Source organism: Balaenoptera musculus, chromosome 1 (genome assembly GCF_009873245.2).
Source record: "Balaenoptera musculus isolate JJ_BM4_2016_0621 chromosome 1, mBalMus1.pri.v3, whole genome shotgun sequence".
Taxonomy (NCBI): Eukaryota; Metazoa; Chordata; class Mammalia; order Artiodactyla; family Balaenopteridae; genus Balaenoptera; species Balaenoptera musculus.
In genome coordinates, this window is record NC_045785.1 from 134452018 (window position 1) to 134468861 (window position 16844).

At 37.5% G+C, this 16844-nt stretch overlaps 1 protein-coding gene across 6 annotated transcripts in view; it reads right to left on the minus strand.

Moving 5' to 3' along the window:
* ABL2 (ABL proto-oncogene 2, non-receptor tyrosine kinase) overlaps positions 1 to 16844 on the minus strand; it is a 119091-nt gene that overhangs the window by 22740 nt on the left and 79507 nt on the right. For 3 of the 6 annotated variants that reach the window (XM_036846073.1, XM_036846089.1, XM_036846055.1), the window contains exon 2: positions 461 to 523. The exons of 2 other annotated variants lie outside the window; for them this stretch is intronic. In XM_036846073.1, the coding sequence (XP_036701968.1) occupies positions 461 to 523 (63 nt within the window). Of the gene's footprint in view, positions 1 to 460; positions 524 to 2035; positions 2100 to 16844 lie in introns of those variants that run through there. One more of the 6 variants, XM_036846080.1, reaches the window with a different exon arrangement.

Genomic DNA, 16844 nt, shown 5'->3' on the forward strand with positions numbered 1-16844 from the left:
AAAATACTGCCAGCAGTGGACATGATTTATTGAGTTTCTATCATGTGTACTGGTTAAAGCCTTGTAAGACCTGGTTTCTTCCTCAAGGCATTGTGGTTCTTAGATTTAGTTATACTACACAAACAGGTGATCCCTATACCATCTTAGTTAAAGATCACCTGCTTCTCACAGTTCAGGATGATTATACAAAAAATACACTCATCTTTCAGTAGCAATGTTCTTAATCACTAAAAACTGGTTTTTGTGGCAATCTGCCACTATCCAGCTGCCTCTGTCATAAAACAACACTTTTCTAGTATGTCTCTCTCTCCCTCTCCTTCCACTCATTTTTAATTTAAACTTGGTTTTATCATACATGAAGAAAAACCCTTGAATCCGTGATTTTCTTTTTTTTCCAATCCATTCCCTCCTCTCCTTCTGTACTGCCAACGTCTTAGTTCAGATTCCCATCATCTCTCACCTGGACTACTGCCTCCAGTCTTGTCTCCCTCAAATCCATCCTCCACACAGCTGGCAAAGTGATCTATTTAAAACAAAAATTTGACCATGTCACTCTTCTTAAGATTCTTTAATAGTTCACCATCAAGCTAAAATCTCTTTAACATGGCCTACAAGGTCTCTTATTATCAGATCTCTACCTATTCCTCCAGCTTCACCTCTCCCCCATTCCACACCTCAAATTTTACATCTGAACATACACCATGATGCTTCCTACCTTTTTGCCTTTGTTCACATAGTCCTATCTACCTAGAATGTGCACTCATTCCACCCTTTTTTTTGACTGGCTGGCTTCTACTCATTTTATTGATATAACACTCAACTCCAATATAACCTCCCCGTGGAAGCCTCACATGTTCCTCCTCCCTGTGCTCACAAAAGCATTACCCTTGCTGCAGTAACACCTCCTATCTTTATCCTCAATTTATGTTCATTTCCCCAACTTCACAATGTGCTCCTTGGCATAAGAACTGTATCTTTTTTCTAGCAAGAGTCACATAATATGTGTTCAGTAACTGTTGACTGAATGAATAACCAAATTACACAAAAATATAAGTGATAGGAAACAGTGAGATGTCTTTTAAACTTCAAATAGCATTAACCAATGTTTTTAAAATGGCTTCATAACTGTCTGTATCAGATAGACAGAAATTCCTCTTATAGGTTGGATGTTCTTCTAACAGTTTATTTCACTTCTTCACATTCCTTCCTCCTCTTAAAAAGAATATATTTTTTAAATTTCACAGCTAATTAAATTGTTTTACATTAAGAATGTTAACAACAAACCTGAAGATATGTCCATATGTCCTGAAAAGTTAATTTGAAACAAATTACCTTGCTTCTTGTTTAAATGCAGAATTATAGTGAATAGGAACAGCTGTATTATATATATACTAAGATAACAAATTAGGATTACCAAACAAACAAAATACTATATCATATAAAACATGCTTCAAACTGGTCTCAGGTACTATGTTTTTCTTCATTCTAATGAAATATTATCTACTCTAATGGAATTTCCATTGGGCTACTTTATTAAAATGAAAAGAACTGCCAAAAAGAAGTACAGAGAATATTCTAATATTTTTTAGGTTCTATACTGAATATCACATGTTCCATCCACAATGATAAATGTTTCTTGCCAGTGATAGTGGTAACACATTACAATGTTTTATGATTATTATTTGGTTTAATGATTGTCAAACAGTTCAAGTATATTTCCTTCTTTTTAGATAAAAGAAAGTCCCCCTTGTTTGACATTATAAGAGGAACAAAAATCAAGGGTAACAAGAACTTCTGTACTACCAAGTCAGAAACAGTAATCAAGTAGACACTGAAGCCAACTCTTAAATCCTATCAGGCCAGAAACAACAAATACTGTATGTATATTTATACCTTACTTTGTGAAACCCAGTATATTAAAAATCTAAGATTTACAAAACTAATGATTTTAGTGAACATCTACTATACAGTAGGCACCATGCTGGGCCTCAGAATATAAAGATTAAAAATCACTAATAACATTATTTTGACTTACTATAAAAAACTAGCATCCATTCTTTCCCCCAAATGTGCTGCTCTCACAGAATTTTCCACCTCAGTTAATGGCAAGTCCATCTTTTCAGTTCCTCAGGCCAAAAACCTTGGAAGTTTGAGTACAAACTGTAAGATAAATAAGCTCTGGGGATCTAGTGTATAACATAGTAATTATAGCTAATAATACTGTATTATAAATTTTAAAATTGCTAAGAGACTAGATTGAAATTGTTCTTACCACAAAAAAGAAATGGTAATTATGTGACATGATGCAGGTATTAGCTAATGCTATGATGGTAATCATCTTGCATTATCAAAGTGTACCAAATCAACACTTATGTATTATTATACCTTACACTTACACAATGTTATATGTCAATTATATCAATAAAGGTGAGGAAAGAAAAACAAAAAACCTTGGAATCATTCATGACTCCTTTTTTGCTCTCCAATACAACATCCAATCCATCAGGAAATCCTATTGGCACTGCCTCCAAGAATATATCTGGAATCTATCCATTTCTCACCGCCTCCACTACTACTGCCCTGTCACCACCATCATCTCTCAGCTAGATTATTTCACTAGACTTCTAACTGATCTCCATGCTTCTTATCCTAGCTCTCTACTGTCTATTCTCAACACACCAACCAGCTTTTAAAGCATAAATCAGATTGCTTTACTCCTCTGCTCGAACCTCTTTGATGGCTCCTTATCTTGGAATAAAAGCTAAAGTCCTTACAAGGGGCCTGCAAGGCCCTTTGCAACTTACCTTGCCCAATTCATCTTCCTACTATTCCTCTCCGATTTTACCTCATTCTGACTACTGGCATCCCTGCTGTTGCCTGAACAAGACAGGCACACTCCTACCTCAGGACCTTTGTACTGGCTTTTCCATCCGCCTAAAACATTCTTCCCCAAGACATCCACATGACACTTCACTCAAATGTTACCCTCTTGGTACGGCATTCTCTGACCATCCTATTTTAAAATGCATCTACTCCTGATAACACTTCCACATCCCCCACGCCTCCTTTCCGAATGTATTTCTCTCCATCACTTTTTTTTTTATAAATTTATTATTATTTTTTTGGCTGTGTTGGGTCTTCGTTGCCATGCGTGGGTTTTCTCTAGTTGCGGAGAGTGGGCTCAGTAGTTGTGGCACACGGGCTTAGCTGCTCTGCAGCATGTGGGATCTTCCCGGCCCAGAGCTTGAACCCGTGTTCCCTGCATTGGCAGGCGGATTCTTAACCACTGCACCACCAGGGAAGTCCCTCCATCACTCTTACTACCACAAAATATGTAATTTATTTATCATCACATTCACATCAACTATTACCTCATCCCACAAGAATATTAGTTTCAGGAGGACAGACATTTTTGCCTGCTTTGTTCACTAATAAATTCCAAGCACCCCGAACAGTGAATGCATACAAGAGGCTCTTGAAAACAATTTGTTGAATAAATGAATCATGCATACTGCTATACTCACAGAGGGTGCTATGAGAGGACAGAATAAGAAAACAAAACTCTGCAGTCAGAAAAGGTTTCAGAGAAGAGAAAGCATTTAAATTGGATGAGCAGGAATTCTGCTCTGATGATAGTAGAATGACAGACTGTCAAAGTGCAAGGACATGTCTATGACATGTGATTCATCTGTACTGGAGAGGAACTCCATCAAGCTCAAAGGAGGATTTTTAAAGGCAAGTCAGCTTCTTAAAACCATGTTATTTGACAAAAGGAGAAAGGAGAATGAGACCTATGGCACAATTTTATGAAAACTTAAAACATATATACAGGCCAAAAAATACTGTACATTTCTGTAATATATACAAAATAATAAATACAGGAAAACAGTCATTTCTGAGACCAAAGCACTAGAAGAACCACAACTTGGAAAACAATCCTTTTTATTCCCCAATCCCCTTCTTCCCATCTCTGGTTTTACAGTCTTTTTGGTCAAGTCAAAAGATCTTATTTCCTTCGTTTCTTCTTTCTTCCTACTCTTTTGTTCTCACAGTACTAAGGCTCTATTTCCTGTACAATCCGCCTGCACAGGATATCCACTTAAACACCATCCTACCCACTAGCACCAAACAAAAGGGGAAATTTTCCAAAGACAAGAAATAACCTAACATTTTCCTGAGGCCAGGAATGAACATGTTTTAAATCATAAAGAGTTAAAGAACTAAATGGGGGAGAGCAAGCTAAGGAATGAAGACAAAAAGAGGGGGGAGGACCTATAAGGAAGTAAATGCCACCGTGTTATCCAGTAGGTCTAGTCTATGCTACTTTCCTCATCGGCTTAAGACAGTCAAATCTGGATGATTCAGATGTACTGCACCCGCCCAAATACAAGTGTGTAGGCTGGGAATGTTTTATTTTTGAACAACGTCAAGTGACTACTATACATGAGGTAACTTAGATAGTGAGTTATCTGTCATTACTCACTATTGTTGAGGTATATCATGGACTTAAGATGACACAACAGAAGACTCTAATTTTTACTTATGGAATATAGGACCCAGGTAGCAGAAATACATTGTGACTATTAAGAAAAGGTAATTTTATTACTTTTTTCTACTCATACACTTGTAGGAAACAACAAAAATAAGGTAAAACATAGAAGTAGCAGCTTGTACAAAGTAAATTATCAGGATTAAACAAGTTAAAATCCAAAATAAAACTCAAATTCAGAGATAATTCCTAAATTTAACGTTTAATGTTTAATTACTGTTTAAATAATGTCTAATGTTTAATTTAAATTAATGTTTAATTTTACTTAAAACACTTTTTACCAATTAGTCATTCAATAACTTTTAGCAGAAATTTCTAAGTTTAAGAAATTTCTAGGTAGAAATTTGTCAGGTAGTAATTGGAGAAATTAATATTCAAAAATTGCAGTTTAGGCATTTCCAAGCATTTTTACAAACACTTATCTTGCTAGAATTCTACTTTGTCTGATTCCATATTCTCTAAGAAGCTAATACATTTTTTTTTTTTCTTTTTGGTTGTGCCGCGCAGCTTGCAGGATTTCAGTTCCCCAACCAGGGGTCAAACCCAGGCCCACAGCAGTGAAAGCACAGAGTCCTAACCCCTGGACCACCTGGGAAGTCCCTAAGAAACTAATACTTTTTAACACCTCTTTTAAAAACTGTGTAAGGTGGTTAGATAAATCAATTGTTCTCAAAATCAAGCCATATGTATCTTAATACTACAAAATATCATATGTTATTCATTTCTTCTTTCATTCAATAGGTACTTACTAAGGTCCTACTATGAAATACCAGGAAAAAAAAACACATGAAGCTTCACTGGCCAAGAATAAAGATGATAACAATAGTAGATAATATCAATTTTTTGAAATCTCCATTCATGCTTGATTACTGTGATTATGTACCCTCCCTAAACTATCACCCTTATATCATACCTGTCAAGTTGGGTAGAGCAGTTTCTGAGGCCTCACTGCACAGGTAGCAAAGCGATGTGTCCTGATCTCTGCCATAACAATTAGGTAGAAGCAGAGCTGTCCCAAAGACCATTCCTCTGCCCAGAAGCACAAAAGTTTAACTGATGTATGTACAGAGGAAGTCTTGGAATTCCACTCTCTGACAAGCAATACCATATGCATGTGACACTCATTCATGTACTCAGTAACCAGAAGGAACCAATGGAAGGGTAAGCATTTACAAGTCCAAAGTGGGTGAAGAGTTACATAAAGGAAAATGTCTAGTAATTAGCAAAACATTGAGTCAGAATGGAGATACTTCAAAACCTCTGGAACATTTTGAAAAAATAAGTAAAAACTGACACACATGAGTAACAAATAATAAAATACGTAGGGATTAGTACATATAGATGGGGTTTCATTCCTAAGTGATAATGAAGTGAGACTGTAGAGAAAAGTTTCCTTGAAGAAAACGCATTTACAATAAGTGTTTACACTTTTAAAAGAGAGGAAACGCCTAACAAGACTCATCTTTTGCATCACTTAAATTAGTTCACGAAACCACAAATCCAAAGTCAAAGAAATAGTTACAATCTGATTCATAAGCACAGAAGCCAGGAAATGACAGCCTTCACTAAAATTTTGGCTCTATTATAGCTTAATAAAGGTTAAAAACATGGCATGATAGTGCTGAAAACTTTTGAGTATTAAAACTTTTAAAAGTGAAAGCCTAATCTTTGTTAATACATAGGAACAAAGTTAAATAAAACTTAAGAACCTTATAGGAAATTAGTAAAATCTACAAATGATGGATGACTTTAGTGGTATAATCTACAAAAATAATACAAGAATGTGTTACTGTACACCTAAGAACACTCATTGATTCAATAAATATTTGTTAAGTACCTACTATGTACCAGCCACTGTGCTTGGTTCCAGGTCAATAAAGGTTAACGGTAAAATTATAGATAGTAGAACTGAAATAGCCTTCAGTAAAGATGTTACAAAATTATAATGTAAACTTAAAGAATGACTTTGATGTAGGTAATTATTAACAGTGTAAAAAAAACAAACCTTATGCACTCAAAGAAATTAACTTTTATGAAGCCAGTACTGTTAACATCATGAGGAAAGCAAGAGTTAAACGACTAATGGGTTACCTCAAATTAATGACTCAGAATTTCAAATACTGGGTTGAATTTCTCCTTCCCTAAATTACACAAAATAAAAGGCAAAGGAGCTCCATAATTCATATTTTATACATATCTATATTCTATACCATATGATTTACTATTTAATCAGTAAATCTATTTAAATTACCAATAATTTATAGTTACATTTTTTAAGACTCCTATATTGTTTTTTTTCTTAAAGATCGTTTTGTGATCTCAGATTAACAGCTTTGTTCTTTTTTTTTTTTAATTTTTATTTATTTATTTATTTATTTATTTATGGCTGTGTTGGGTCTTCGTTTCTGTGTGAGGGCTTTGTCTAGTTGCAGCAAGTGGGGGCCACTCTTCATCGCGGTGCGCGGGCCTCTCATTATCGCGGCCTCTCTTGTTGCGGAGCACAGACTCCAGACACGCAGGCTCAGTAATTGTGGCTCACGGGCCTAGTTGCTCCGCAGCATGTGGGATCTTCCCAGACCAGGGCTCGAACCCGTGTCCCCTGCATTAGCAGGCAGATTCTCAACCACTGCGCCACCAGGGAAGCCCAGTATTTCATTCTTTTTGATGTGATGGTAAATGGATTATTTCTTGAATTTGTCTTTCTGATCTTTTGTTGTTAGTGTATAGAAATGCAACAGCTTTCTGTGTATTAATTTTGTAACCTGCCACTTTACCAAATTCACTGATGAGCTCTAGTAGTTTTCTGGTAGTGAGTGTCTTTAGGATTTTCTATGTATAGTATCATGTAATCTGCAAACAGTGACAGCTTAACTTCTTCTTTCCCAATTTGGATTCCTTTTATTTCTTTTTCTTCTCTGATTGCTAGAGCTAGGACTTTCAAAACTATGTTAAATAAAAGCGGCAAGTGGACATCCCTGTCTTATTCCTCATCTTAGAGGAAATACTTTCAGCTTTACACCGTTGAGTATGATGTTAGCTGTAGGTTTGTTGTAATGGCTTTTATTATGTTGAGGTATATTCCCTCTATCCCACTTTCTGGAGAGTTTTTATCATAAATGGGTGTTGAATTTTGTTGAAAGCTTTTTCTGCATCTATTGAGATGATCGTATGGTTTTTATTCTTCAATTTCTTGATGTAGTGTATCACACTGATTGATCTGTGGATACTGAATAATCCTTGCATCCCTGGGATAAATCCCACTTGATCATGGTGTATGATCCTTTTAATGCATTGTTGGATTTGGAGTGCTAGCATTTTGTTGAGAATTTTAGCATCTATGTTCATCAGTGAATTACTGGCCTGTAATTTTCTTTTTTTGTGGTATCTGTCTGGTTTTGGTATCGGGTTACTGTGGCTTTGTAGAAATGAGTTTCAGAGTTTTCCTTCCTCTGCAATTTTTTGGAACAGTTTCAGAAGGATAGGTGTTAGCTCTTCTCTAAATGTTTGATAGAGTTTGCCTGTGAAGCCATCAGGTCCTGGGCTTTTGTTTGATGGGAGTTTTTAAATCACAGTTTCAATTTCAGTGTTTGTGATTGGTCTGTTCATATTTTCTATGTCTTCCTGGTTCAGTCTTGGGAGACTGTACCTTTCTAAGAATTTGTCCATTTCTTCCAGGTTGTCCATTTTATTGGCATACAGTTGCTTATAGTCGTCCCTTATGATCCTTTGTATTTCTGTGGTGACAGTTGTAACTTCTCCTTTTTCATTTCTAATCTTATTGATGAGTCCTCTCCCTTTTTTTCTTGATGAGTCTGGCTAAAGGTTTATTAATTTTGTTTATCTTTTCAAAGAACCAGCTTTTAGTTTCATTGATTTGCTACTGTCTTCTTTGTCTCTATTTTGTTTATTTCTGCTCTGATCTTTATGATTTCTTTCCTTCTGCTAACTTTAGGTTTTGTTTGTTCTTCTTTCTCTAGTTGCTTTAGGTGAAAGGTTAGGTTGCTTATTTGAGATTTTTCTTGGCTCCTTGGGTAAGATTGTATTGTTATAAACTTTCCTCTTAGAACTGCTTTTGCTGCATCCCATAGGTTTTGGATTGTTGTGCTTTCATTTTCATTTGTCTCTAAGTATTTTTTTGATTTCCTCTTTGATTTCTTCAGTGAACCATTGGTTGTTCAGTAGCATATTGTTTAGCCTCCACATGTTAGTGTTTTTTATAGTTTTTTTCTTGTAGTTTATTTCTAATCTCATAGCATTGTGGTCAGAAAAAATGCTTGATATGATTTCGATTTTCTTAAATTTACCAAGGCTTGCTTTGTGGCCCAGCACGTGGCCAACCCTAGAGAAGGTTCCCTGTGCACTTAAGAATGTGTATTCTGTTGCTTTTAGATGGAATGCCCTATAAATATCAATTAAGTCCATCTGTTCTAATGTGTCATTTACGGCCTGTGTTTCCTTATTGATTTTCTGTCTGGATGATCAGTGAGGTGTTCAAGTCCCCGGTATTATTGTGTTACTGTCTATTTCTCCCCTTACGGCTGTTAGTATTTGCCTTATATATTGAGGTGCTCCTATGTTGGGTGCATATATATTTACAACTGTTATATCTTCTTCTTGGATTGATCCCTTGATAATTATGTAGTGTCCTTCTTTGTCTCTTATAACAGTTTTTATTTTAAAGTCTATTTCCTCTGATATGAGTATTGCTACTCCAGCTTTCTTTTGATTTCCATTTGCGTGGAATACATTCTTCCATCCCTTCACTTCCAGTCTGTATGTGTCCCTAGGTCTGAGGTGGGTCTCTTGTAGACAGCATACATACAGGTCTTGTTTCTGTATCAGCCAGTCTATGTCTTTTGGTTGGCACATTTAATCCATTTACATTCAAGGTAATTATCGATATGTGTGTTCCTATTGCCATTTTCTTAATTGTTTCTGTAGGTCTTTCTTCTTCCCTTCCTCTTCTGTTCTCTTCTCTTGTGGTTTGATGACCCTCTTTAGTACTGTTTGGGCTGCTCTTCCTTTTTTGTGTGTGTATCTATTGTAGTTTTGGGTTTTGCTGCTCCCATGAGGTTTTGATATAGCACTCTATACAGGTACAAGGTTGTTTTAAGTTGCTAGTCTCTTTCCTGCCTAGAGGAGTCCCTTTAGCATTTGTTGCAAAGTTGGTGTAGTGTTGCTGAATCCTCTTAGCTTTTGCTTGTCTGTAAAGTTTTTGATTTCTCTGTCAAATCTGAATGAGAGCCTTGCTGTGTAGAGTATTCTGGGTTGTCAATTCTTCCCTTTCATCACTTTAAATATATCATGCCACTCCCTTCTGGCTTGCAGAGTTTCTACTCAGAAATCAGCTGATAACCTTATGGGAGTTCCCTTGTATGTTATTTGTTGTATTTCCCTTGTTGCTTTTAATATTTTTTCTTTGCCTTTAATTTTGTCAATTTGATTATTATGTGTCTCAGCATGTTCCTCCTTGGGTTTATCCTGCCTGGGACTCTCTGTGTTCCTGGACTTGGTTTACTGTTTCCTTTCCCATGTTAGGGAATTTTTCAGCTATTATCTCTTCAAATATTTTCTCTGGTCCTTTCTCTCTCTCTTCTCCTTCTGGGACCCCTATATTGCGAATGTTGGTGCGCTTAATGTTGTCTCAGAGGTCTCTTAGGCTGTCTTCATTTCTTTTCATTCTTTTTTATTTATTCTGTTTCCGTGGCAGTGAATTCCACCATTCTGTCTTCCAGGTCACTTATCTGTTCTTCTGCCTCAGTTATTCTACTATTGATTCCTTCCAGTGTATTTTTCATTTCAGTTATTGTATCCTTCATCTCTGTTTGTTCTTTAGTTCTTCTAGGTCTTTGTTAAACATTTCTTGCATCTTCTAAATCTGTGCCTCCATTCTTTTTCTGAGATCCTGGATCATCTTCACTATCATTATTCTGAATTCTTTTTCAGGTAGATTGCCTATCCTCACTTCATTTAGTTGTTTTTCTGGAGTTTTATCTTGTTCCTTTAACGGGGACATAATCATCTGCCTTTTCATTTTGTCTAACTTTCTGTGATTGTGGTTTCGTTCCGCATGCTACAGGATTGTAGTTCTTCTTGCTTCTGCTGTCTGCCCTCTGGTGGATGAAGCCATCTAAGAGGCTTGTGCAATCTTCCTGATGGGAGGGACTGGTGGTGGGTAGAGCTGGGTCTTGCTCTGGTGGGCAGGACCGTGCTCAGTAAAACTTTAATCAGCTTGTCTGCTGATGGGTGGGGCTGTCTTCCCTCCCCGTTTGTTGTTTGGCCAGAGGCGACCCAGCACTGGAGCCTAAAGGCTGTTTGGTGGGGTTAACTGCGGCCCCCAGGAGGGCTCATGCCAATGAGTAATTCCCAGAACTGATGCTGCCAGTGTCCTTGTCCCTGTGGTGAGCCACAGCTGCCCCCCAGCTCTGGAGGAGACCCTCCAACACTAGCAGGTAGGTCTAGTTCAGTATCCTATGGGGTCACCGCTCCTTTCCCCTGGGTATTGGTGTGCACAAGACTGTGTGTGTGCCCTCCAAGAATGGAGCCTCTGTTTCCCCCCGTCTTGTGGAAGTCCTGTAATCAAATCTTGCTGTCTTCAAAGTCCAGTTCTCTGGGGATTCCTCCTCCTGTTGCCGGACCCCCAGGTTGGGAAGCCTGACGTGGGGCTCAGAACCTTCACTCCAGTGGGAAAACTTCTGTATAATTATTCTCCGGTTTGTGAGTCACCCACCTGTCAGTTATGGGATTTGATTTTATCATGATTGCGCCCCTCATACCATCTCACTGCAGTTTCTCCCTTGTCTTTGGATGTGGGGTATCTTTTTTGGTGGGTTCCAGCATCTGCCTGTGGATGGTTGTTCAGCAGTTAGTTGTGATTCCAGTGCTCTCACAAGAAGGAGTGAGCACACTTTCTTCTACTCTGCCATCTTGAACCAATCTGAAAACTGACTTTTAACTGAAAGAACGTGGCAGTGACAATGCAATGACTATTAGGTACTGTTTAATGTCACTACTTTGATTTCTTTTTTTTTTTAATTTATTATTATTATTTTAAATTAATTTATTTAATTATTTTTGGCTGTGTTGGGTCTTCGTTTCTGTGTGAGGGCTTTCTCCAGTTGCGGCAAGCGGGGGCCACTCTTCATCGCGGTGCGCGGGCCTCTCATTATCGTGGCCTCTCTTGTTGTGGAACACAGGCTCCAGACGCGCAGGCTCAGTAGTTGTGGCTCACGGGCCTAGTTGCTCCGCGGCATGTGGGATCTTCCCAGACCGGGGCTCGAACCCGTGTCCCCTGCATTAGCAGGCAGATTCTCAACCACTGCGCCACCAGGGAAGCCCACTACTTTGATTTCTATTAAGGGCATAAACAGCTTTACCTATAATGCTTTGGCACCATTAGTGCAAATGTCAGCACAGAGATTTGTTGAACACAATCAGATTATTTATTCATTCATTCATTTATTTATTTATTTATGACTGCACTGGGTCTCAATTGCTGCGTGCAGGTTTTCACTAGTTGCAGTGAGCGGGGGCTCTCTTCGTTGCGGTGCGCAGGCTTCTCATTGCGGTGGCTTCTCTTGTTGCGAAGCACAGGCTCTAGGCGCACGGGCTTCAGTAGTTGTGGCACACAGGCTCAGTAGTTGTGGCGCATGGGCTTAGTTGCTCTGTGGCATGTGGGATCTTCCTGGACCAGGGCTCCAACCCATGTCCCCTGCATTGGCAGGCAGATTCTTAACCACTGCACCACCAGGGAAGCCCCACAATCAGATTCTGAGAATTGCTGCCTCTAGGATATCCACCTGAGTTAATGTTTCACTTTATTTTCAATTTTTAAGCCCTGCTTTTTAAAGTTCATTTCATTACATAAAATATTTACATGGTTCCAAAGTTGAATCTACAGAATGAGGCACCCTCCCACCTCTACCCTATTCACTCCTTCCTTAGAGGTAACCTAAATTTAAGTGTTTTATTCTCACACTGTTTTAATGTAAATGGATACATATTCACAAACCCTTCCTTCTTCTTAAACAGTAGGATATTTCACACTTTTTCTCCACTTTGCTCTTCTCACTTAACTATAAGATCACTCCACAGTAGCACACAGAAATAGTTCTCTTCCTATGTACAGCTGCATAATATTTCATGCCAATTACCACACTCTTAAATGAGGACAATTTAGAATAAATAGTAAGGTTTCTTTATTCTGGATCATGAATGTGAAAAAATGCCAGTTACATTTAAATGGTTCCTTCATGAAGTTGGAGAAGAACTAATCAGTGCTGTTTATGTTATTCAACTCCGATTTAGGCAACTAGACATCTCCATTTGTTATCAACTTACGCACACAAACACAAATCAATATATACTTTTTGCTAAAGCATATTGACCTCCCTCTGAATTGCACTGTACAGAACTGAATAAGGGACCCCTAAAAAAATTCTCAATAATTCAACATTTCTCTACAAAACCAAGTTCAGACAATAAGTACATTTCTATTTATAATTCTTGGGTAAGAAAAGAATAGTTACAATAATGATGGGACATTCAGGAGCACCCTTACATTAAATACTGGTCAAAGAAAAAAGTAGAAGGAAAAAAACCTACGCAACTCCCAATAAAAATTAGGCAAGGTTCAGAAAAGTCAAAGTCATTAAAGACATACAAAGGATGTGCAAACAGCTCTGTGGGAAATGACAGCATCTAAGTTAGAAAACTACAAAAATTAAGAAAAGACATTCTACTTGAGGACACGGCAGGGGGAAGGGGAAGCTGGGACAAAGTGAGAGTGTAGCACTGACATGTATACACTACCAAATGTAAAATGGATGGCTAGTGGGAAGCTGCTGCATAGCACAGGGAGATCAGCTCAATGCTTTGTAACAACCTAGAGGGGTGGGATAGGGAGGGTGGGAGGGAGGTTCAAGAGGGAGGGAATATGGGGATATATTTATACATATAGCTGACTCACTGTGTTATACAGCAGAAACTAACACAACATTGTAAAGCAATTATACTCCAATAAAGATATTTTTAAAAAGATACTCTAAAAGTAAAATATGAAAAGATACTTTTGTCATTCTATGCTGCTTTTAATTATCTAAACCATCTAATACCACCTTTAACATTTTAGAGAAAAAAATAAAATGAAAAAGTGCACATGAAAAACTAACCACCAAAAAATGATAAATGAAAGCCTAAGATTAAATGCAATAAAAGTATTAGTATGACATGTTTTCTTTTTAAATTGTTTTCAGTTTATAAAAGCAATATATACTCATTATAGAAAATCTGGGAACTATATATAAATAGATGACACACTACCCACTTCTACACCCCCACTTACTAAATTATTAAAATATTGGCCCTTTTAATCTGCATCATATTTCATTCATTCAGCCAATTATTTATTGGGTGGATACTATGTGCAAAGCATTTTGCTAGGCAGGATATATCAAGTGCTAGGCGAGAAATAAAGTCCATAAGAGAGAAACGTAACAGGTTGAGGTAAGGTGGGGAGTTTCACTACCTCACTGCAGGATCACACTTACAAGAGAACAATGACTGGAATATTGCAGATTTTGCATTTGAAACCTTGGAGGCTAGAAAGAAATGAAAAAGCATTATCTTAAGTGCTCAGAGAAAAAACTGTCATCCCAAAATTCCATAATCACAGAAAACATCCTTCAGAAATGAAGGTGAAATAAAGACATTCTCAGTTGAAGGAAAGAACTCATTGACAGCCGACCTGCTCTAAAAGAATTGTTAAAGGAAATTCTCCAGACAGAATGGAAATACCAGAAGGAAACTTTATTCATTAGGAATAAAGAAAGAGAAACAAAAATAGGAAATAGAATAGACTACTCTTCTCGAGTTCTTTAAAATATGCTTGATGATTGGAAGCAAAAAGTATAACACCATCTGTAGGGACTCTTCAATGTATATAGATATAATATGTAACAACTACAACATAAAGAGGGGAAAGAAAATTACATAACAGTAAGGTTTCCATATTTCACTTGAGGTGGTAAAATGTTGAGTCTAAGTAGAATGTGAAAAGTTCAATATGTATATTGCAATCCCTAGAGCAGCCACTAGAAAACCTATACAAAGAGATATAGCCCAAAACACAACAGATAAATTACAATGCAATACTTCCAAAAAAAAAAAAAAAAGTGAACCCAAGAAAGAGCAGGAAAAGGGAAACAGGAACATAAAAAAATAAAATGGTAGACCTGAATCCACATATTTATAATTACATTAAAGGACAATGGCCTAAACACAGACATATGGCAGATATATGATCCAACTATAGGCTATCTAACAGAAACTCATTTCAAATATAATCACATAAATAGGTTAAAAATAAAAGGATGAAAACGTATGTCCACACAAAAACGTGTACATGAACGTTCCCAGCATTATTCATAACACCCAAAAGTGGAAACAAACAAAATGTCCATCAATTAATGAATGGATAAAGTTACTCAGCAATAAAAAGGAATGAAGTACTGATACATGCTATAACATAGATGAACCTTGAAAACATTAAGCCAAGTGAGAGAAGACAGTCAAAATGAACATATATTCTGTGATTCCATTCAGATGAAATGTCTAGAATTGGTAAATCCATAGAGACAGAAAGTAGATTAGTGGTAACCTAGGACTGGGGGTGTGGGGAGGAATATGGAATGACTGCTAATGGCTACAAGGTTTCTTTGGGGGGGTTATAAAAATGTTCTAAGATCAGATTGTACTGATGGTTGATGAACTCTGTGGATATACTAAAAACCACTGAATTATACACTTTAAATGGGTGAATTTTATGATATGTGGATCTATATCTCCATAGAACATTAAAGACATTATGCTATATGAAAGAAGCCAGATTAAAAATCTACATATTGCATGACTCCATTCATATGAAATCTCCAAAAAGAGCATATGTAGAGAAAAGGAGATTAGTGGTTACCTGGGACTGGGTTAGGAATGTTGACTGACTACAAACTAGTACAAGGGAAATTCTGAGTGATGGAAATGTTCTAACAGCTATATTGTAGTGAGGGTTGCATAACTATGTACATTTTTTAAAAATCACTGAATTGTACATCTTTTAAAATATAAGTTTTATAGAATGTAAATCATAAGTCAATGAAGTTTTTGAGCCAGTCATGAACTCTTCGCTCCTTGAAGAGGCTGCATCCCAGTTTGCCCCTGATCAGTTAGGGAGGGATTCTGCTCCATGGAAAAGGACCTCTCTCCTAAAGAGACAGAGCCTGTTGCCTCCATCACAGCTTCCCTTTGGGCTCATTTCAAGCTTGGACGAACTGGGGAACAGAGTGGAGACTGCCCTGCATTCCCCTTTCCTCTGCCTCAATATGTCTTTATAACGTCAGCTAATGTCTTACAAAGGGCAAGGGAAGCCCGCACACACCCAGAACTCTTGCTGGTCAGAGATTCCCTAAGCGTCTGTCCTTGCCTGAGTTTCGTGTGCCTGTGTTGTGAACCTTGGAACTCTGGAGTTGGGGAGGGGGGGGCAAGTATTGCCCTAAGAATGCTTACTGTTCTTTTATTGTTGGGATCTGTTCTTGGGTAGGGTGGCAGTTGGGGAAGCTTGACTTTGTCTTCGTCAATAAACTCTCATTTACACAAAGGAAAAAAAAAAGAAAAAGAAGTCAATAAAGTTGATCTTTTTTTAAAATAAATTTATTTATTTATTTATTTTTGGCTGCATTGGGTCTTTGTTGCTGCCCATGGACTTTCTCTAGTTGCAGAGAGCAGGGGCTACTCTTCATTGCAGCGTGCAGGCTTCTCACTGAGGTGACTTCTCTTGTTGCGGAGCTCTGGCTCTAGGTGAGCGGGCTTCAGTAGTTGTGGCTCACGGGCTCTAGAGTGCAGGCTCAGTAGTTGTGGCACACGGGCTTAGCTGCTCCACAACATGTGGGATCTTCTCAGACCAGGTATCAAACCCGTGTCCCCTGCACTGACAGGTGGATTCTTAACCACTGCACCACCAGGGAAGTCCCAATAAAGTTTTTAATAAGGCATAAAAGGTGAAAAAAACAAGCAAAACCAGACTTTTGTTGTCTGAAAGATACTGTTAGGAGCATGAAAAGATAAGCTATAAATGGGAGAAAATATTTGCAAATTATATGCCTTACTCATTAATTTTCCTAGAATATGTATTTAATATGTTGACATATCATTTTTTCCTAATTATAGAAGCAATACTTGCCCATTTTCTAGAATCCAAAACACACAGGAAGGAAGACAATTAAAAGCAATCAGGATCCCATCA